This window comes from Haliotis asinina, chromosome 1 (genome assembly GCF_037392515.1).
Source record: "Haliotis asinina isolate JCU_RB_2024 chromosome 1, JCU_Hal_asi_v2, whole genome shotgun sequence".
Taxonomy (NCBI): domain Eukaryota; kingdom Metazoa; phylum Mollusca; class Gastropoda; order Lepetellida; family Haliotidae; genus Haliotis; species Haliotis asinina.
Window position 1 is genome coordinate 93505043 of NC_090280.1, and position 23860 is coordinate 93528902.

Genomic DNA, 23860 nt, shown 5'->3' on the forward strand with positions numbered 1-23860 from the left:
TGAAATGTGGTTCAGTAATTCGGTATCGTCAGACGAGTGGCTCCATGATTGTTAGAAAACATCACATTGGCTCTGTCATGCTGGGACACCTACTCATTGCACGAATATGTTCTATCTTAAGCGCCAAAGCTGTCAGAGCCATGAAGATCCGGGCTGAAATTGGGTTAGAATATTGATCTTCAGTAACCCATGTTTGTCAAGAGGCAGCTGCAGGCTCGCTGACATGGTTCACACATGTCATCATATCCCCGTTCATTAGATAGATGCTCATGCGGTTTGTCACTGGATTGTCTAGTCCAGACTCGATTATTTACAAACTGCTGCCATATAGTTGGAATATTGCTGAGTGCGGCGTAAAACAAACAAACTCAATGTTGTCTCTACCATACATAAGACATGTATGTATTGTTAAGATAAGAACACCCAGTACATGATCAAACCTTGACCTCTACTTCATCTCCCAGACACCAAGTTCACCTCCAGCGGCCATTTACTGGTCAGTGGCTAGCAACATCATTCTGACCGGAGCTGGGATTAGTAGCGTTATTTGCACCACGAGCTGTCGTTGTCGTTCTTGCATCTCCAGGCATGGTGGGGATGATTGAGTCATTACAGATGATCACTGTCTAGACTTGTTCCAGCTGTTGCCACATTCGGTGTCTAATTCCACAATGTCTATTTCTGTTGTAACTTCCTGGGTAAACAAAGACACCTACCCCAAAAGATTTAGCTTCTCTCGCATTCCCTGAACCAATATTTCCCATACTACCTAGCCCTCTCCTTAATGCTAAAGCCCTAAAAGAACACTAGATTTCCCCAGGATCTGAATCTCCGGTCTCCCTGGTTCTCCTTTTCAATTTAAATGGGCTTGTTTGTTAATATTCAAAGTACAATGTCATATCAAATTCTCGCCTCGGTTTTTACAGATTTAAGCTGCAACGTTAATGGCGGTGTTTGTTTCAGTCGTCAGGTACAGACGACGTCGCTACAGACGTCCTGTTTCTGTTTGAAGGAGGGTTGTGTGTTTTGTCGTCTTGTTGTTTTAGTAGTATATAATGTCAGAGTTTTGAAGATAGTTTAATAGCTTTGGGCTGAACGGGGTGCTTTCTCCACAATAACTAATGTTGTTGTACATGGCACGTTAGATTTCAGAGTTGCGCACCTTTGTCGTGCTAAAACCCTTGGGTCTTGGGTTCGACACCTAGATTTGTCCCAGCTGAAACCCTTTGTGTGTGAGCAGAGACCCGAAATCGTGGTTCTCTTACACGCGTGCCAAGGGGTGGGTAGACTAACGCTTAGCCAATGTGCATTTACAGTAACAAACAAACCTATTTAAACTCAAAAGGAGACCCAGAGACACCAGAGATTACCTAGTGGAATCTAGACTTGCTTCATTTACGGTCTTAGCGCTGGCTAAAAGAAGGGAAAGGCTGTGCAGAAGGGAAAATAATGTTCGTCTGGCGACTGTGAGACAGGCTAAGGAGAGGGTATAGAATGTAAGGACATAAGCATCATCATCCACACCACCCGTTCCCCACCCCCAACCTCTACCCCCCACCCCCACCCCCAACAAACAAACACATCTCTCCAAGACTAACACATTGTCTATGAAAAAACACATATTTTACAGGTGAAAAAACTATGCTTTTATCATGGAATAAAAAGAAGTAGCCCAGAGAGTTTCTGCATTTTCAGTATTGCAAAACGTCCATGGACCATACAGGATATATTCCTCGTCCTCTTTCCTGGCTGTAACTTGATCATGTAAGCTAACCATTGCATTGAAGTGCGATTTGCTGCTGACAAATCATGAACAGTTTGGGTTTTTGAAGATGAACATTTTTCCTGGAAAATATATTTGTCCATCTTTTCAGGGAGAAGTATTATCTGATATGTTAGCAAGCAGGAATGTGCTCCAAGATTCTATCGCTCGATCCACGTCCATCAGACCGACACTTCTTGTATATCTAAAGCTAGCGTGTATTAGCCTAGAAACATTAGAGACAGTCTACAGTATCTTATCTTATTTTCGCGTTGAACTATACTTAGACCGTGATTACTGTTCAAGATGCTGTGTTAGCTATAGGTTGGTTGTACACGGGTTTTATCCAAAGTGTTACAGTGAAAGTCTGATAAGGGTCTATTCCAGTGAAAAGTGTATGTTATCAAACTGTTGAGGTATGATAAACTCGTGTACTCCCTTGTTATTGAGCGAGCTGTTAGTCACCGCGCTGTATACAGCTGTTGTGTATATATGTGTGTATATATGCATACCTCACCCACCCACGACATGCCCAGATATGCATCTATGTTTAACTGACACGGAATGGAATGACATGAGGAATATGGGCTCGCCGCTCCCTTGTCGAAATGATTTGTGAGAAACATTTTACCTCAAGGGTGAAATTAGGGAAATATAGCGATCGGCGGTGTCCGTCTGTCTGTCAGCCGGCTGTTTTCCGTTTCCGTTCCAGAAGTTTCCGGTGCACTATTTTTGGGTAAACCATAGTATGCAGATTAGTTATTTTTAGTGGGAATATATTTTTATTTCATTTTGCATATTTTCGTGACGACGATGTGAATTTTAACCTAATGAGTGTAGTGCTCATTTGTACAGCAACTTCAAATGTACTGCGAAGATTTTACCAAAGTTGAAAGTGCTGTGATTTTTTTTCACATATCAGTCCTATTGTAAACTAGCGCTGACTGCTATATGTTCGGCTATCATTATAAATTGAACACCAATATTATCCAATAGCAGTGAAGCATAAGTGTTTAAGCAAACATACATTTTTGTAAATTGCACCAGACCGGAGGAATATGTCATCTCGTTATGACTCTTGTTATGCTTGGTTCTTAAAACAGTTAGTTATTTATCTGTATAATATTGTAAATATGGTTTGTAGTAATTTGTGAAAAAAATGACATGAGAGGAAAATAGAATTTATTCCAGTTTTATTATTATTTCCGTCAAATCAGGGTAACGTTAACATGATGAATCTATCAACCTATCCTAATCTTTGGTGTGTCTAGTCAAAGATTCCCCGCCTTGATACTGTGGCAGTGTTGCTGAAACCAACCCAAGATATTTGTTTTATTGTGGGGAACGGTTACTTTTATCAGAGACCATATAATAGATAATAATAATCTATTATATGGTCTCTGCTTTTATGTTGAAGACAGCGTTATGATCATTTGCGTGGTAGTAGCTGTTCTTGTAGTGTCAGGATCTGCTAAACCTGGACTTGAATCTGAGAATCCAGTCTCCTCTCATTTCTTTCATAGCCACACCTTTGTACGTGTATCGTGTCAAAGGAATAAACATCAAACATCTGGAAGTAAGGGGTATCCCTCCTACGCAAAGCTCATGCGCAGTGGTACTGCGGGAATACTGTTTAAACAATGCATAAAGCTCACTCCCCTCATTCGAGATTATTGGATGTTTGTTTTCACCCACTCACTCACCACCCACTCACCCATTCATCCACTCATCCACTCACTCACTCACTCACACGGGATAATAGGATGTATATAATCAGACAATTTTTCACCACTAGCATGAACAAAGACTGGCCATCCTTGATAAGACATAAATGATGGAGATGGAGACAGCCTGCGTATGTTTAGAGAACTCTTCACAGAGTGGGGTCTCGAGGTAGTAACACATTCCAGGGCGTTTTCTTGTGACGTCATTCTATTGTTCCCACAACGCCAAAAGTTATGCTCTTTCAACATGCGAGGAGGCTCTGAGGGGTCGAATCTGCGTCAATCCTGGATTCCTCCTAAAGCAATTCAACTCGGAAATTCAGTTCAAAACTGTGACGATGCAAGCCACACCTTAACCCCATTTCATCTTGCTGAATGTGCGGAATACAACCATAATAAACTGTTGAAAAATCGGATGCTCGACATACTCCAACAGTCATTAACAATCGCTGATTCTTGATTATGAATTATTTTGAATTATGGTCCTTTAATCATTGACTAGCTTGTTTCAGAATAGCTTCTTGTTATCAGCCGAAGCACGGATCATCATATTCATTTACTCACAGCTGACAGTTTCACATTGTCACAACGCTATGCTTTCGTTTTCACGTTAATCCTGAACTCATTTACGTTGTTATAACGTTGTGAGTGGGTGAGTTTAGTTTTACGCCACACTCAGCAATACTCCAGCTATATGGCGGCGGTCTGTAAATAATCGAGTCTGGACCAGACAATACAGTGATCAACAACATGAGCATCGATCTGCGCAACTGGGAGCCGATGACATGTGCCAACCAAGTCAGCGAGCCTTACCACCCTATCCTCTTGTTAGCCTCATACGACAAGCATAGTCGTCTCTTATCGCAAGCATGGATTGCTGAAGGCCTATTTTACCTGGGGCCATCACGGGTCTCACAACGTTGTGGCCTGACGTTGTGATACGTCATTTGTTCGTCGCCACAATGTTAAAGATATTTTACGCTACGTTGTCGTAATGTTCTATTTAATGTTCTATTTAATGTTCATAGCTGAACAGTTTCCCCAATAGTGAACAGTACATGAGAATCAAAGCAGCACTTCACTTCAGTGTTTATATATTCATCAGTCTGCATGTTGTTTTGATCGTCTGATTTCTGAGTTGTAGCTGAGTAGTGAAGAAAGAATATCAAAGTGAAACGTTTTACAGGAAACTTTCTGACACCAAGTTATACGAAACGTTATTATAACGTTGTGAGGAGCCCAAAGCATAACGTTTGCTCAACGCATATTTGCAACGTAAACCAGGTACTCGCGTTTCATTAATATGTCAGACCCGTGAAGATCCGGCATAGAACTTCAGCAACCCATGCGTGCTGTGAGAAGTGGCCAACGGTACCGGGTGTCTAGGCTCGCTGACGTGGATGACATACATCACTATATCCCATAGATCGATGCTCGTGGTGTTTATCACTCGACCCTCTGGTCTAGATTCGATTATTTCAAACCGACGCCACACCGACGTCATTAATGTAGCATTATGCTGCCATACACTGATTTCCTACAAAATTTTCAGTTTCAGTTTTTCGAATAGTAACCAAAAACGTTTATCTCTTGCAGTGGCCTTTCATCGGTGGGCGGAATCTTTGTGGGTCTGGGTGGGTGTGGCTTGATGGTGCTCCTCCTCCTCTGTATCCACGCCTACTGCTGCCGGTACGCCCAGGACGTGTACACCCAGACCTGGGTTGGGGTGAGTAACATTATATAACTGTACTTCTCTCTCTGCTACTCCCCTAGACACCCCGCCTTCATTTGTAGCGAGACGCAAGATTCTGAAATAAAGTTTCATTTATAAAGTTGGGATTTCACCGAATAAATTAATTTTCCTATTAATTATGTTTCAGACTTGCATTGCTGCAAGGTGAAAATATTTAGACTCTTCGTTTTAGTGAATAAAATTTCCATTTTGGCAGCTGTATCTATAATGTCCCCGTACAGAATTCTGGGCGCAGTACAGTTTATCAGTTCATCGGTGTACAGGTGATGTTAATGAGCGCGATACTCAAATCCCAGACCTTCTCTTGTTATATTTTTGGGGTGGTTTGGGTCTTTAACGCGTTGCCCGTGTTCATCGTGGCATGGGGCTTTCCTCAGGTTTATACACCAGTGAAGTCAATGTGCACAGTTGTGTCCCCTTGTTGCGATACGATGTTTATTGTTTCGGATCACAGGTTTGAATCCTTTGTGGTGTAAGCTTTTCATGACAAACTTCTCTTCGTATTTATGCCTTTCCCCTTTTCTCTAATGTGTGGTACTCAATACAGACGTTGTAGAGCATCCCATTATGCGTGACATTCCCAACGCTTTTATACGTGATGTTCCAAGCAAAGATTATCCCTTACTCAAATACGTGATGTTCCACACATAGTTTATTCCTGATAAAAATATGTGATGTTTTATATATCATGCATACCTTCTTGGATATGTGATTTGTAACGCACAGTTTTACACATCTTCAAATGCGTGATGTTCTCTTCACAGTTTATACCATAGTTTAATAAGCGATATTACGTACACAAATTAACTCTCTACGGACTATCAGTACACGTGTAGAGGGGACAGGTCTTTCTCACAATCACATAGACTCCTCCGGGCCGCAAGTGTTGACAAAGATTTAAACACACAGAAAATATTGGGATGGATTTGGAATCTATAAATATCCACATATACATTGTATAAGGGCGAATTATTCAGTCAGAAAAATGTGGTTTGGACAAAACAGCACACTCCAGCAAGTAATGGCCAAGTCTGTTTTGAGAGACTCCCAAAATGTGTTTTATCACATTTTCCCTTCAAAACCTTTGCCGAGGTTTATTAAAGAATGTTCCTTCAAACAGTGTGCTTAGGTTTATAAATATTTGTTTCGTCAAAGACAAACGTTGCAAGTAATTGCCTCTTCACAGAAATTAACATTCCATTCACACTGAGAAGTCAGGAGTTACTCAGTCGTATAACTATAACGCATTCGTTGGCTGAGCAGGAGATCAGTGACCTCAAGAGACTCTGAGGTCAGACAAGGTCATGCCGCTAGCAGCGAAGTCACGAGACTTTCTATGGCCGCCCAGATACAACATAAAAATTCGAATTAACTAACAACATGATGATAGATCTCAACGGGTAACTGTTGCATCAATCACCGCCATGTTCAAATTCCGTTACGTTCAAAAAATGCCAGTTTACAAGACAGGAAATACCAACACCGAAACGTTACCCCTAGCAACACCATAACAACGCTAGCGCTGTTGAAACAAACCCAAAAGAACCATACCACTAACTGTACGGAGGTAATTTACTGTTACGGAGGCAACATGCCTGATGACTTAGTGCTTCTTGAGGGCTGTGAGTTTCAAGAAGTGTTCATCCTTTGGACTGCTGCCAACCAACTGGTGACTATTTCAATCTCCGAGAGTTCTGGGTTCCGTGCTGCGTCACGATAATGGCGCACTAACATGCCGCCAGAAATAAACAAACCCCACCAAACCTTACAATGCCGTTATATCGACAAAACATGTGGCCACTATTCCCAGCGCCATTGTCAGGCTCACAGTTTACCCCGCACTGATGCAGACAATAAATCTCTTCCTGTTACACTCTCCTAAATAAAATGGTTGTAGACAAATCGGCTACTGACTGGATTGTGAACCTGTAAGACATCTGTTTTCAATGCAAGGAATAAGCAGAGTATTTTTAAGTCAATCTATAATAAACACATCTAAGCGTAAAATACAACTGCTTTCGTGGTATTATTTCGGACAATAGCATTAATGCATCATCACAAACGGGCCCTAGACAAAAAGTACTATAGCCCCAAACATAGATACTTTATATGTGGATTTTGTGATGTTGAGTGGTTTAGCTTGATTTATTGCTTTGTTACTGACACTGGTGCAACCCAATATTACAAAATGCAACCAAGTTTGGTGTCCCCGCCGTCATTTTGCTGGAATATTGCTAAAAGGTGGAAAGCTGGACTCACTCGCTCATCCTCTATCATGCAGCGTTTAATCACTGGTTTGTCTGAGCCACAATGCAATACTTACAGACCCCTGTGATATGGCTGGGATACTGGTTATTGTGACGTGACGCACTCACTCACTCACACGCCTATCCACTCACTCAGTCACTTCGAAAATCAAAATTTAGCATATAAGGATAACTGGGAAGACTATCCTAGAGAGTCTCTCTTCTCTTCTCTGGCTTGTATTCATGGTTGTGTTTCAACTGATGACTTGTTGCTGTTGCAGGGAGAGAGTGAGGTTGAGGAAATCCCCAACTACGCCGTCATACAGAAGCCATCTTCCCTGAAACGATCCGAGTCAGGTTCTAAACGAAACGGCCGCACTCTAGAAAAACATGTCACCTTGTCACCGGATACGGAACTGAAGGAAGGCTCCAGTTACATGACAACAGCGCCATCTGGCGGCTCACCTCGAATGGATACCGTTCACCAGATACCAATCCAGCACTCCAGCCAGTCTCATATGTACAGTCAGCAGAACAGTTTCGCCAACCAGACCCCCATATACAAGCCGTCGGGTCCAGTGTATGCCCCAGCCATGCAGCACCCTCTCGGGCCAGCTTACGCCCCTCCCTCACCCAACCCACAGTACCCAGCCCAGGTGTACCCCATGAGGGGCACTTCCTCCACATCTTCTTCAATCAGGTACGGATTTGACGACGACTACGACAACCCTGCAGAGACTACACCGATGTTGTCCACCCATGCAGGAACGTCTTCGTCCGCTTACCATTCTCAGATTCGATCTTCCTCCAGCTCGCATCAGTCGTCAAACATCCAAACCGGAGGGGGAGTCCGAATTGTGGATAATGATATCCCTGAGCCTCAACCGCTCGTGTACCCGTCTGCTAAGCGACCCATGACCTTCGAGCAGACGTCTTCATCCAAGATGAGCGTCTACGACAACGTATTGTCAGCCTACCCGGAAGAGGACGTGGCTTAAGTCACGTGACGGAATGACCTGCCGGGTTTATACAAAAGACGATCTCAGTTCAAGGTTCAGTTCCGTTTAGAAAATGGTGTGGTGAAATTGCAACATTGCAGGTGCTGGTTGTGTGTGAAAAGTGAGATCAAGAAACGAAAATGATGAAATACAAAATATTCCCTTGATACGAGAATATATGATTCTGACAGGCATAATTTACAACAAGAGATATTTATGTTGGAAAAATGAATCATCATTAAATATCAGAAACCACGGGGTATTATCCACTCCAAGCCGAGAAAAACATCATCTGAGAATGTCAGGAAGTGACGTCGATTGAAAGATTGAAATCTGCTCGTTTGAATGACGCTTGAAACTTATTTTTATTGGAATATTTTGTGACTATTTTATTTGCACGCATGTGAAGAGGAGCATGTGTGACTCCACAGTCACAAAGAATATAAAAGCGATACCATCCACCGAATTCTGAATGTCTTGAAGAACAATGTCAATCTGAACCAAGCGACGTGCTCATTGCGCATGTCAGGATGTGATGTCATCGTTTCAGTGTGTCCCTTATCCTGCCAACTTGCCAAAGCAATAATCCATCGAAGGATATTATATCACGACGTATTGTCTCAAGCCATATTTTTCTTATATAGAGTTGAGCAGTTGGAGTTTAATTGTTGAGTTTATTCTGTTATGTTGGTTTTTGTTTTAATATTCGGTGTGTATATTTCGTCACTGCACAACAGGGTGCGATGTACGGCTTTCGTCAAAAAGAACGTATGATGTCTCCAAGAAAAGGGGGATGTGCCCGCTAACCCTTATTAAATCAAATCCGCCTGGCTATCACTGCCTTGTCGATGACTAGTTCCAACATGTAACTGTGCGTTAAGACTGTGCCTTAAGACTATACGTTAAGCAGTGTATGAAAGCACCTGTCAGACATCTGAGCTGATTACTTCAGAATGTTACCCGCCCAAAATGGATTTAAACACAATACAAACAAATTTACCCAGATGTATGGAAAATGTCATCTAAAACATTTAGAAGACCATTGGGCTGGCTTGCTGTAAATTTAGACCGTCCGTGAGAAATCAAGCCCGTCTCGAGCTTCACACACTGCCTTAAGACTATGCCTTAATGCGGTGCCTTAATGCTGTGCATTGACACTGTGCATTAAGAGATAACAGTTAATGACAAAAATGCAACTGCCTTTGCTAAAATCGCAAGGTACTAGAAATAAAATCTCACTGAGAGCCTAGAGCAATATGTTGGCGTGCCAAATCACGAGACATGAGTTCCTAATGTCATCTCTTAGGACACTCTTCTTGGAGACCTTTATGTATACTTCCCAGGAAGATGAGAATGAACACACTTCTCCACTGCCATCATATGTATAATGCATCATCACACTATCGTCTAGAATCTGTGTGGACGTTATCTACGTGGGTGTGGGAGACGGCAAGAGTCTCTTGTGTATTCTCCCCAGGGAGCTGTGAATTCTGTCAGTGATAACATTTGGAAGGATTTCTGTAACGTTTTGGAGCCTCTTGTCACGCCAAGTGTATGGCATACACGGACGTATATAAAAGCAAGACGGACGCTTTCATTCGGATTGCACCATATACATCTGGGATTCAATAGTGGAACGAATTAAGATCAGCATATTACAATCACAGTGGAATTTGGATTAATATTGATAGCTTTTTTTTATATTACTATTATCTTGTCACGGTCCTTTCTATTAAAAATTCGGGCAGGAAATTTGGCATCTCCCCCTATTCTTGGATATAGTCTTACGTAATGGACAATGGAACAAGATTATGTGCAAGAACGAAAACAAATCTTAAATGCCACAATTTTGCTACATCTATCTCTGAATATGTCGATCCTTGTCGTCAGTGAAATTTATTTCCAACCATTGCACACTTTGTGTTGACATCATCATATTAGAATTTCGTTTTAAACGATGATAAAATCTTCATGTACGAACTTCACTGTATGCACGGTGATGTCTTTTTTTTATATTTGAGCTTTTCTGTTCACAGTACGGCACATTCGTGATACACAAATTGAGTTGTCATGCGGTGCTAAATTCGTAATTTCGTCAGTTTGCTATTTACATTGTGATCACTCCTAACATCTGTAGACCCACTTTTGGTCCCCATGATGTGATAACCTGGTCTTATTGATCACTACGCTTATTGGGATAACCGCCGAATTATCCTAACATTGTATTGTGATAATTTCGAAGATCATCTCGAATTCCCTTATGTCGAATATTGGCAGCTTATGGTTAGTTGCCTTGTCTCAGATCGAATTTCATGTAATGATAATGGGGTTCTTTAGATAGTAATGGTGGAATAAACAAAATTATTCAAATTTTATGTACTTATACAAATTTGACATAATGCTATGCAGTTTGTAAATCTTGTAATTCTTGTATTGTCTCCCAATAACGAATTCACTGCTGACATGAAAGGCAAGCTTCGAACTGTTTCTCGTAATATTTGAATCAGTTCACTGAGGCGTTTAGACGAACCCATGTTCCCAACTCTCTTACAGGCTGGGGATGACCAAGATCCTCCGTCGTCACGTGACTGAGTAAACAGTAAACATTGTAACACCTTTCCGGGTCAGCTTGTTTACTGTTAGCACGATTATATTGACTGACCACACATGGACGGCTTGCTCGGGGCTGTTAGAGTTCACATAGGGCCCAAGCCGTGGATATTGAACGGCACCACGTTGTCGGTGGGTAAACACCGGTCATGGAGTGTGTCTCATTTGTGCTGACATTTAGAACCAAAGGTCGGTTACATGCCAGAAATTCGGCCACCAGGGGGTGCGGCACGCGGCACACATGAACAAGTGGCCGTGTTATTTGGTACAGTTCTATCATGATGACTGTCATTATAATCAGAGACCACATACCACTATATGATCTCTGTTATAATACGGTAACCATATTTGGCTAAGTATATGGACTCTGTTATGATGCATCCTTACCATATTTGGCTTTTAAGATAACGTATTGACTTAGCCATGGGCGTAGCTACCATTATTTTAAAAAGTTCGGGCTTACACATGATTGTTGCTAAAACGTTGGGGAAAAACTCTCTAAATATAAAGCTTCACAACCAATCGGGCGTACACCAAATACAATTTGCTTGCTACGCGCCTGTCGGCTCAAACAAAACACGTCGCTCCATTCGATGGCAACAATTTGCAGCTGCAAAATTTACAAAATTCTCCAATGTTGACCTTTTCCTTTAATGTATGGCTCTAACGGGCGGAAAGTCAACTGGTTAAAGTGTTCTTTCGTCATGCCGAAGGTACGGGTTTGAATCCCTAACAAAGGCGGCGCAATACTAAACTTACTCACTGCCACTAACAGCAGTAACTAGATAGTACAGTCTCGCATAGACCGGGTTCGATTCCCCAAATATCTTTCTCGGTGTATCATTGAACGTGGGACATTACAGTGGGTACCCCTGCTTGCGACACCGATGGTCCGGGTTGGATTCCTCACACCGTTACCCATGTTTGCAGTCACTGGTTTGGCTGATCCAGAGTAGATCATAGTTTACTACCTCAGCTTGCTGTAATACTCTCTCGAGTGAGGAACACAATTATATTTTGCTCGCTCTCTCTCTCTCTCTCTCTCTCTCTCTCTCTCTCTCTCAAGAGACCTCAAGACTGATATCGAGCACTGATTGCTTGTCTATATTCTAGATGCCTAGGTATCTGTTGATATCTTTGTGCGTCGTCCGTTTTCTCCTCTACCGATCTCTCTCTCAGCAGATTTCCTTCCATGTATCTGTGGAGTGTGTGTGTGTGTGTGTGTGTGTGTGTGTTTTATTTGTTTTTTTTTCTGTCTCTGTGTGTGACTGTACGTCTGAGTTTTGTTAATTTAGCTATATGTGTCTGTGCGTGCGCGTCTGAGCGTGCGCGTCTGTGCGTGTTGGCAATATATTTAGCTAGATCTGTGTATCTGTTTGCCTCGGTGACGATGTATCTGTTCCTCGCTACAGTTAGTTCTGATATCATTCATGGCTATCTATGTGTTTCTATCTCACCCGTTAAGGTCCGGGTAACTTGTACAATTGATCTTCAGTAACTCATGCTTGTCATAAGAGGCGGGTGGTCAGGCTCGCTGACTCCGTTGACATGTCATCGGTTCCCAATTGCGCAGATAGATGCACATGCTTTGAATCAGTGAATTGTCTGGCACAGACTCGATTATTTACAGACCGCCGCTGGAATATTGCTGAGTGCGGCGTAAAACTAAACTTACTCTCAAGTTCTGTCTATTTCACTTATCTGTTTCTATCTATCTTTACCCTGTCCCTGTCTAGTCACAGTATGTTCATCTCAATCTAACATAGGCCCCAACGACTGAACGATCCAGACATAGGGAGAATGAGGAGTTTAAGGACTGTCAGACAGTCTAGATACAAAGTGCCAAAACTCGCGCAGAAGCCATTCTAGGAATTCCCATCACCTCTGTTGTGTGGGTACCAAAATGGCACCGGCGTTCTTTGATATACATGTATACAATACTCTGCTTCTGACTTGACTGCAACCACCTGGTGGACGTGAACGCCATCTGCTGACATCGCCGACTACATCCCCCGCTCATCTGGTAGACTGCCAACTGTTACACTTGGTTCGTTCCGTAATTTGACAGCAGATATATATATAATCGGGAGAGCGTCATGGCGGAAAATAGTTGTTGACGGAGAGGATGGAAATAACTGAGTCCATCTGACCCGATCTTCTGCAGAAAACACAATGGTTGTTTTTAATGGCGATGCATATGTTATGGCGCCACGCCGACATAATGAAGTAAGGCAACTGTTGAGTCATGGGAGGTGTATGCGGTCCACGTGAACTGCATGTACTCTTCAAGAACGTATCGAACTCCAGTTTAATTTAGAATTGGACGATATATCGGAGTCAGTCAATATTGATGTGATAATAATGAATATGTAAGAGTGCATCACCGTTTGCATTTCCAAATGACCATAGATGCTTGTGTAGCCGTCGTTCTTGAAAGACGATTGGTTTATGACGTGAAATTTACGTGTTGATTTTCAAACAAAAATCGTACAGAAACAAACGTTAGCAGCTGTGCCTTGCAATATGATTGTAAAAATTATTGGTCTAAAGTGATTGATCGACTATTTTTAAAACAGTCAAAATCAATAATGGCACCCATGCATGTGCATCAGGCTATTGCGTTGCGCACATGCATCCCGTGCATTGTATTTAGGGGGTGGGTGGAGAAGGAGCGTTCATAAGATGTCTGTTCAGGTTCCCCTACTTTTCTAAGCGTTTGTAATAACAGCGTTCTATGTTATTCGTGTAACCTGTAGTTTACAGGTATCACCTATACGTTAATTAGACCAACCAGTGTCAGAGACAGGTATTTTTCCAAATTACCAAATCAAATTTAGAAAATATTCTCTTTGGTCGTGTCCTTGGCAGGAGTGGATTTGATAAATGTCTCTTTTATATTTTATAGAACGTTGACGCCACTGAGTGAGTATAGTTTTAAGCCGCTTTTAGAAATATTCCAACGAGGGACGAGGAATACCAGAAATTGACTTCACACATTGTACCCATGTGTGGAATCGGATCCATGCTTTTGGCGTGACGAGCGAACGCCTTAACCCGCTAGGTTCCTCGTCATTCAGCTGGAACATTGCGGCGTTAAACAACATTGAGAGTCTAGTCGCCTTGTACTACACTCGTTACATATCACGTATCATTCACCAGAGTATCCTCTGATTGAGGGTCAAAGGTCATAACGGATTGACTGTCTACATGAAATTGGGGGCATATGTGAATCCAAGGTGAATTCAAAAATAAACCTTCGTTGACCTTGAATAGCAAATCACGGAAGGCCGTAGTCCTTGGCCTTTGTGTTATTTGACCCGATGACTGACAACCAAAGGGGAGAATGTCTGTTCGATAGATAAACTTGCACTCAGGTAATTCTAAAAATACCCCGGTATGTTTATAACCACAAGGACGGTAATAGATATGGATGTAGTTGTAAGGAAACATCTAGCTGGGTCATCAAGGGAATCCCTCACATGAGAACACTCATGACATCGATAGCCGACTTTATTTTTCAACTCGCTCAAATTCAAGACGGAATGTTGCTTTCAATCTTAAGTTATTTTAATGAAGATAGAACAAATACATGTGAAACAGATTAAATAACGTTCAGCTACCTGAGGATAAGTACGTATTCTCAACATTAATTTGATTAATATAATATTTACCACATGTGTTAAATGAATGGGTGTAAGCGATACGTCATTAGTTTCCAAGGAATGTATACACCACTCTTTGATGGTGGGATAAAGGATTTAAGAGAAGAAATTGGTAGAAACATTATAATTTACACTTGGTATCATCTTAAGTTTTGTACCTGAATTTTGCAGTGTTTCAACAACTATCAGTAAATTTTGATAGCGTTTCATTTTATTTGGTTAAATATTCCTTTTTCCACAGTTCATATGGATATTTTATGTCATATATGTTTGACTTGGCTTCCCCTTTCTCAAGCCCCTTTTCGCTGAATGATTCTTAGAATGTAGACGTTATTAAAATATAGGATATTGTATGTGATAATCATAGCAATTTTGTTTGCTTTCCATCAAGCTGCGAATGACGCGTGTTTGAATTGTCTCCCTTTGCGTGTTCAGTCATACAGTGGTTATCTTCCCTTGTTTTTAATTTCTAAATCGGTGTACAAAATCCAGACACTCACTTGACAGTATCCACGCACGTGTTCAGTGCTATTTGTGTATATATTTGTATATTAACAAATAAATATGTATGTATTTCGCGAAACTGAGTCTTGGTATTTGTTTACAATCATGTTTATAGCGTCTTGGCTTTCCTCTTTGGCTGTTCCCGAAGTTCTGTTCTTAACGCTAATATTCAGATTGAAGTGAATATTATGCAATATCTTGACGTCACATCACGCTGACCTGTGGAACAAGAGTGTCCAGACCACAATGCCTTCCTCAACACCAAAGACCCAGGTTCGAATCCTGACATGGTTAAAATGTGTAAAAGCCCATTTCTGTTGTCCCCTGCAGTGACATTGATACGATATTGCTTAAAACGGTGCAGAAGTAAACACGATCACACACCTTCATGTGAAGGACGCTCTTTGTTATTCTTCATTCGGAACTGCCCGTTTATGAGTCTTTTAGAAAACAGAAAATCACAGATATGTTGCTCAGAATGTTTCGGAGGATTCAGGCGCCCCAACGCTGAATGAGTGTTACTGCGGATATGACGTCAGCAGATGGCTTCTACGTCATATCGTGATAAAGAGATCAGATTGTAATAGCATTGAATTTTACACGGCAAAGAATTCTGGTGCACAGGTTGGTTTATGCATTTAATAATGGAATTCCTGCATAACTGGTTTTAGGTGTCCCTTACCTGCACAGTATGATTTTTTTACTCGAATGATCGCCTGAATTTACGAACTGGTAAAGCTCCCTCACATAACGTGTTCGCGGCCAAAGCGGATTAAAACACACACGCACACACACGCACGCACGCACGCACGCACGCACGCACGCACGCACGCCCGCATGCACGCACGCACACACACACACCAGCCCCCAAGATTACGATGGTAGGGAGGAAATATCTTGAAGTATCCGATCAAAAATGGTATTACCATTATCGCTTGTATTTGATCAAATAATTTTTGAATTTGTACTTGTCCGATTAAATAAATACGCATTAAATAAATACGCTTAAATAATTAAGTGTAAATCTGGTTTCTGTTTTCGGCTGATCAGTAGATCATTTGGTGAGTGAGTGAGTTTAATTTTACGCCGCACTCAGCAATGCTCCGGCTATATGTCGGCGGTCACCATTTATGGTGTTCGCTCTAATTCCATTCTCGAAGTCCTGTGTAGGTGTACCTAACCACATTGTGTGGTATATGAGATATATTTGTTTGTTCATTTGTTTGTTTGGTGTTTATCAGCACATAATACTGTTCGAGCTGTATGAGATTTGCAAATGATCATTACATGGCGCGAAGACTGATGTTCTGGTCCAGACTCAATTATTTACATGTGTCAACCAGCGAGTCTGACCACCCGATGCCGTTAGTCGTCTCTTACGACAAGCATGGGTTACTGAAAACCAGTTCTAACCCGGATCTTCACAAGTATCAGGGGTACGAGCGACCAAGACTGAAGAAAGTAAATTTGTGAGATGTTATGGACACAGCAGTAGTTCTATGAAATACATATTCACCGTTGTATTGTCTAGTCCGCATGCTTTATTTGTTGTTTAAGACAACAATATTCCGGCTCCTGCGGCCTGCGAATGGCCGAGTGAACCAGAATTACGTGAAACGGTCCACGTTGTGACGTCACGCTGTCCACCACGAGTCTGACCAATTACCTTCACCCGGGTGACCAGTGTAGTTTGCTCTGGAACGCTTCTATCCTGGAAACCCATGAAGATCCGGGCTAGAATTGAACTTCAGTAACCTATACTTGTCGTAAGCAAGATCTTTTCGGAACGAGGACGATAATCTCCAGGGTATACATTACGAAAAAATCTCCTCTAGTACGACATCTGGGCCCTTATTCTCGAAACGTTCGTAGCCCTAAGAATTCTTTACTTTGGTCATAGCCAATGTGTTAAGAATAGGCTTAGGAACTTCGCAGGGCCTTGAAACGTTTCGAGAATAGCTAGCCTGACCGTATACGGTTGAGATCATCGAGGATGGTCGGAAGAGGCGACCAGTGGTATCGGGTAGTCAGACTCTCTGACTTGGTTGACACATGTGATCGTGTTCCAAATGCGTATTCCAATGCTCTTGATTGGGCGTATTAGCTGGAATATTACTAACTGCGGCGTTAAACAACAAACCATCCATCCCCTGCTGACATCAGGCAAAATAAAGAGTTAACAGAAGCGCAAGTAAAATACCCATGGACCGAGTTGTAGTCTCTAAAGATGGCCTGGCTTGTCATGTGCGGTGTTTCGTTATGTATGCCTCCCATCATACATAGTTTAAACTCACTAGTGTAAATGTAGCCACTTACTTCAAGCAACTGTTCTAAACTAAATTTTGCCAAATTTTCCATGTTGTTTAAAGGTACTGTTTACCCATGAACTGATGTATTGTAAAACAAATTCGACACGTTAAAAAGATTATTTCCATGAGTTCAATAAATGATAAACATCAGGGAAAATTAGCAAACTCATAACAAACCTTTACACTAAACTGCAGTTGTCCATATGCATTTCAAAGGATTTAACGAAATTACTGACTTTCATGGTGTAATATATACTATATAGATACTAAACGTGTCTAAACGTGTGTCAACAGTTATGTCGTGATCAAGAAAGACTAAACACTGTCACTGAATGCTAAACTGTCGTACACAATCAAGTGTTACCAGCTGCTTTGGAGATCTTTTTAAAAAAATTAAAAAGTGCTTCGATGGTGACGTGCAGGTCGTAAATAATGTGCACGTGAGGGGTACGTCAGTTCAGTACTGACGGGAACGGGTGGTGAGGCTCGCTGACTTGGTTGACACATTTCATCGTATATCGATACTCTTGCTGTTGATCACTGGCTTGTCTGGTCCAGACTCGATTGTTTTGAGACCCGTAAAACATCAGGCTGCATAAAAAGCTTAAATGTTCCTGGGGCACATTTTTTTCAGAAGTGACGAGGGCGGTAGGACTTTTTAAAATTTTTGATAGAAAAAAGTGACGAGTGAGGAACATATTTATATTTTGCTCTCACAGTGAGGTGCTGATGCCCGAAAAACATTTCAACTTTTTATTTAGCCTTAAACAATCGAACACCCTCTCTTCACGACGTTTTACGTTCAAGGTTAACAGAAGCGTGCTTAAAATACCCATGTGCAGCGTCTGTGTGGTCCTGCATATATTGGTATTTGCCCTAAACAAACACAAGTAAACAGGAAAAAAGTTAAGCATACTGAAAGTTTTTTTCGCATGCATGTGCTGACGCTGTTGTGCATCACTGAAATATCGCTCTTAACACTGCGTACAGAAACAACAGAAAAACAATCATCAACAACGCTATCATCTGCAGTAAACGAATAAACATCCTCAAACAAAACACCATCACCATCACACCAACATGAGCACCAACGTCAAAACATCAACATCAACATCAACATAAACTAAGAGAGACACACACGTGCTCTAGTCGGTGTAAGCGTGAGATTTACGACCATGCTCCAATACAATATTGCGTGACGATTTTCCTTATTAGGGAGGGAGATTTTTTTTATTTCTATAGACGGTAATAATTCGGTGAAAAGAAATTTGATGTACCAGACTCGTGTGGTATTAGAGCGAGTTTAATCTACTCCGCTTCTAGAAACATTTCAATATGTCACATTATACTATTATATGTTGAATCAAACCCGAGTTTTCGGCGTGACGACCGAACGCTTCAGCATCAAATCTGACACGTGCACCAAGACGTGGACACGCAGTAACATCAAGCATAGGGTTAACACGTGTTATTGTGGACTCGATCACGGCGTCAAGCGATAGCGATAGCGTCGTCCACTACACCACCAATTATGTCTCTTTGACACCGACACTAAACCAGAGTACCACGGTATGTGCGAAGAATAACAGTATCCTAGATCTGATAGATAGGTGAAAATAAACCTTGGACCAAATTGATTCCTTTTCGTGATCAAAACACCCCTTGTAACGTAATCAACACTCCGTAAGATGGCAATATCTTATACTCCCATAAAAATAGAAAATAAGATAGTACTGCCAATTCTTTCTTATTTTTTTTCAGTTAAGTTATTCATTTTGGCGTTCATATGTTATTTAACAAATTAGTGTGGTCGTGGGGATGTTTATAGATGTTAGGATCAATATGTAATCCTGTTCATGCTTTATGACAGGTGAAACATTTTCGGGTAATGTGAAACTGGAGAATTTTGAAAGATATACAATATTGAACGGATGAATGGGACATGGCTTAGAATAAGGGACACGGGGGAAAACATACCAGTTTATTCTAAAATGATATGCTTGGGGAGACTAACTTTCAATGAGTATTTTTTTTATAGGCATTGTCACTTTTTGTGCTTATTCGATATTGACATTTAGAAGCGGATATGGCCTATTCAGCAGATTAGGAGACAATGAGAATCCACGTTTCATGTTTATTCTCCAGTTGACGGAGAAACAGAAAACGTCCCATAACATAAGTTCATATCGAGTGAGTGAGTGAGTTTAGTTTTACGCTGCACTCAGCAATATTCCAGCTATATGACGGCGGTCTGTAAATAATCGAATCTGGACCAGACAATCCAGTGACCAACATCATGAGCATCGATCTGTGCAATTCGGAACCGATGACATGTGTCAGCGAGCCTGACCTACCGATCCCGCTAGTCGCCTCTTACAAGCACAGTCGCCTTTTATGGTAAGCATGGGTTGCTGAAGGCTTATTCTACCCCGGAACCTTCACGGGTGTAAGTTCATATCGACTCTTAGGTCTGCGCAAAAGACAACTTTTACGTCTGTCAGTCGTATTTGATGTCATACAAAAACGAGTTTGCAAACAGAAAAAAACTAAATGATTCCAGACATAACGAAAAGAACAACAGAGAATCAAAATTATATCTGAACCACTCAAACCTCAGAAGCGAGCGTAAAATCTAAAGGAAATCACAAAGCTTGCGGTTTCCTAAATCGTTTCAAATTCGCCCATTCAATCAAATAACCTGTGACGGATCCCAGGGCAAATATTTGGGACATACTGGAGCAGTGTTAAATGTCCTTTACATCCTGTATGTGATTACTGGGGATCTGAATCTCGGTCAAGCCAAGCAATGACCGCCAATCGCCTTCCATCTGTGGCATAAAATCGATATTGATGGATTTCCTAAACCGCAAGATATCCAATCACGTGACGTCTTAGCAAGCGCTAAAAATAGTAGCGAAGCAGTCAGGTTCTTTAAGACCTACATGGAGATGCGACGGTGGCTTCAACTCAGTCGGCAGGACCTCGTTCTGCTTCATCAAAACAAGATCAGTGCTTATATATAACATCCATACAAACATTGATGTTCAATACTGATGTTCAATACTGATGTTCAATACTGATGTTCAATACTGATGTTCATTCCGCAATAACAGAGTCGACAAATAATTTGATTCTATCCTTTCAAAAGTGGGCTTTTTTTTTGCTGATGTGGTTTTTGTTTTTGGAGGATGTTTTTGTTTTGTTTTTGTTGTTGTTGTTTTGGGGTTTTTTTGGTTGGTTTTTTTTTGTTGTTGTTGTTTTTTGTTGTTGTTTTGGGGGGTTTTTTTTGTTTTTTTAGGGGGAGGGGGGGCAGCTATCTCTCAACAGTAAATACGTTATCTGTCCTTCCGTTCATCCGTCCGTCTTCAGTCGAACATACCATGTGAAGGATTGATGATGATTGATGATGATGATGATGGCGGTGGTGGTGGTGGTGGTGATGATGATGATGATGATGATGATGATGATCTTTTACAGAAACAGCGTTGCAGTTTAGGTACTCCTGGTATTAGTATCTAAACTAGTATTTATTACTTGGAGGAAATCCACCTGGGCACAGTGTGTGAAACCCATGTCTGGAGTCCCCCGCCGTGATACTGTGTAACTCACTCACTCACTCCTGGAGGACGTCTACTCCACCAATCCAGCTTAGTGACGGCGGTGGGATAGTCTTGTGGATAAAGCGTTCGCTCGTCACGTTGAAGACACGGGTTTGGTTCTCCACATGGGTACAAAGTGTGAAGCCCTTTTCTGGTGTCCACGACTTTGGTGTTCGGTGGAATATTGTGTTAATGGTGTCTTAAAACAATACTCACTCGTGACGACTCCGGGTTATCGAGCCAAGTTCACCGAGCGTAGGGCACGTGGGATGACCCGTTGTAGAGGTGACAGTTGATTCCCCGTATTTGTGCTCCCTAACGGCGCCGACCTTTCGCCCTACAGTGTTGATCGTATATTTCACTATATGATATGATATGACCTATGTTTGTCGTTTCTTACATCTAAAATGTGGTACCAGTGTACCAGGCCCGCTAGCCCATGGATAGTAAAAATCAAGTCAGTAAATCTCAGTTGTCGCTGGCCGGACTGGTTAGTGAATTTTCATAGGATCATTTGTAAATATAGCACTTTCTCCGACTTGTTAAGCTATTATTCACTTTCAAATCATACAAGATTATGAACTTGGCTCAATGTATACCCGTTAGTGAGTGAATGTGGTTGTACGCCGTTTTCAGTAATATTCCACCAAATACCATGGCGGGGAACACCGGAAAAGGGCTTCACAGTTTGGGCTAGACTAACAGCTAGTCGCTGAAATGAACATATTTTACTGAAAAAAAAGTTCATAGTGAAAAAAAAATAATATAATGAAATGGAGCCCTGAGATTTTCTTCATTTCCAGAAGCTAAGGAAATCTAGACTTGCCACATTTCTAGACTTGCGTGGGCTTTCTTGGATATATATACTTCAGGGTCTGTACGACAGACTAAGTTTGGGCCTTCGGCATAGTGAGCGAACGCTTCAACTGCCAGGCTTTCCCCCGCCCCTTACCGTATACAAGCAGTACGTTAGTCTGTCTCGCAGTCCCCGAACCACGTTATTTTGCCTAATGCCAAGCCTTCTCTGCAGTGCTAAAGCCTTAAATGAACCAAGTCTAGAGCTCTGGTCTCCTTTTCAATTAAAATGGGTTTGTTTGTTACTATAAAAATTATATATATTCAGAGACTAAGCCTTCGTTTAGCAGCACGTATCTGTACTGTTTTATTGAAAAAGTTTGTTTTAAACACGTGTGGCTTATGATTAAATTAGAAACCGCTTTCGGCCAGCCAAAATATCACATGTTTTATTTTAAGATCATGCTATTTATCTACGATGGCTTATGAGCTCTGGAAACTCTACATATCGTCAGAATTACACCTTTATTTGCTCTACTTCTCATCTGGTGTAAATATGAACCCCGTATTGGCGGAGCAGCACAGTGTATACAAGCCCGTAATGATTATAATGATAACGATGATAACATTGGACATATTGACGATGACAAGTACGATGAGAATATCATTGTACACACTGACGATGACAAGTACGAACATTGTACATATTGACGATGACAAGTATGATTAGAATAACATTGTACATATTGACGATGAGGAGAACATATTGGAGATGACGATTACATGCTGTCGATGATGATAGCATTGTGCACATTGACGTTGAGAACAACACTGATGATGTACGATTGACGATATATTATTTTAAAATCGTATTGACGATAAGGAGTGCACATTGACGACGAGGACTACATATTGTCGATGAGGATAGCATTGTACACATAAACGATGAGAACAACATTGTACATATTAACAGTGTACGCTTGACGATATTTTATTTAGATATCATATCGACAATGAGGAGTATGTATTGACGATATGTGGTGCATTGTACATATTGTCAAAGAGGAGTAAATGGTACTTATTGGCCATCTGTAGTGCATTGAATATATTGTCAATGAGGAGTATATATTGACGATATGTCGTACATTGTACATATTGACAATGAGGAGTACATGGTACATATTGACTATCTGTAGTGCATTGAATATATTGTCAATGAGGAGTACATATTGACGATATGTCGTACATTGTACATATTGACAATGAGGAGTACATGGTACATATTGACTATCTGTAGTGCATTGAATATATTGTCAATGAGGAGTATGTATTGACGATATGTCGTACATTGTACATATTGACAATGAGGAGTACATGGTACATATTGACTATCTGCAGTGCATTGAATATATTGTCAATGAGGAGTACATATTGACGATATGTCGTACATTGTACATATTGACAATGAGGAGTACATGGTACATATTGACTATCTGTAGTGCATTGAATATATTGTCAATGAGGAGTACATATTGACGATATGTCGTACATTGTACATATTGACGATGAGGAGTACATTGTACATACTAACGATGAGGTGTTTCTTGTATCAATAAAAGAGGGTCTGCGAGGTTAACAAGTAACATTCCAAATAGAGAATCAACCTGACATTCAGACAAAACCTTGTCTTGAGTCATAGCATGACTAATTACCCCGGCCAGTCCAGGGGCTGTATCTAGCAGTGTTATTGCAGGAGACCTTATCTGTATATAGCAGCCATAGACGCTGCCGGGCTAAACACACTGTACACACATGCAGCATTGTGGATCGAACTGAAACACATGTGTCACGTCATGCTGGTGAATGTACGCCATTTAAAAGTTTGGTGTATTCCACTT

At 41.3% G+C, this 23860-nt stretch overlaps 1 protein-coding gene across 1 annotated transcript in view; it reads left to right on the forward strand.

Annotated features, from left to right (window-relative positions):
• LOC137255648 (uncharacterized) overlaps positions 1-10858 on the forward strand; it is a 29929-nt gene extending 19071 nt beyond the window's left edge. Inside the window, exons 2-3 of the mRNA XM_067793121.1 lie at positions 5083-5212; positions 7767-10858. Of these exons, the coding sequence (XP_067649222.1) occupies positions 5083-5212; positions 7767-8483 (847 nt within the window). The 3' untranslated portion in view covers positions 8484-10858. The remainder of the gene's footprint in view (positions 1-5082; positions 5213-7766) is intronic.
• Positions 10859-23860: the final 13002 nt, after the last annotated feature.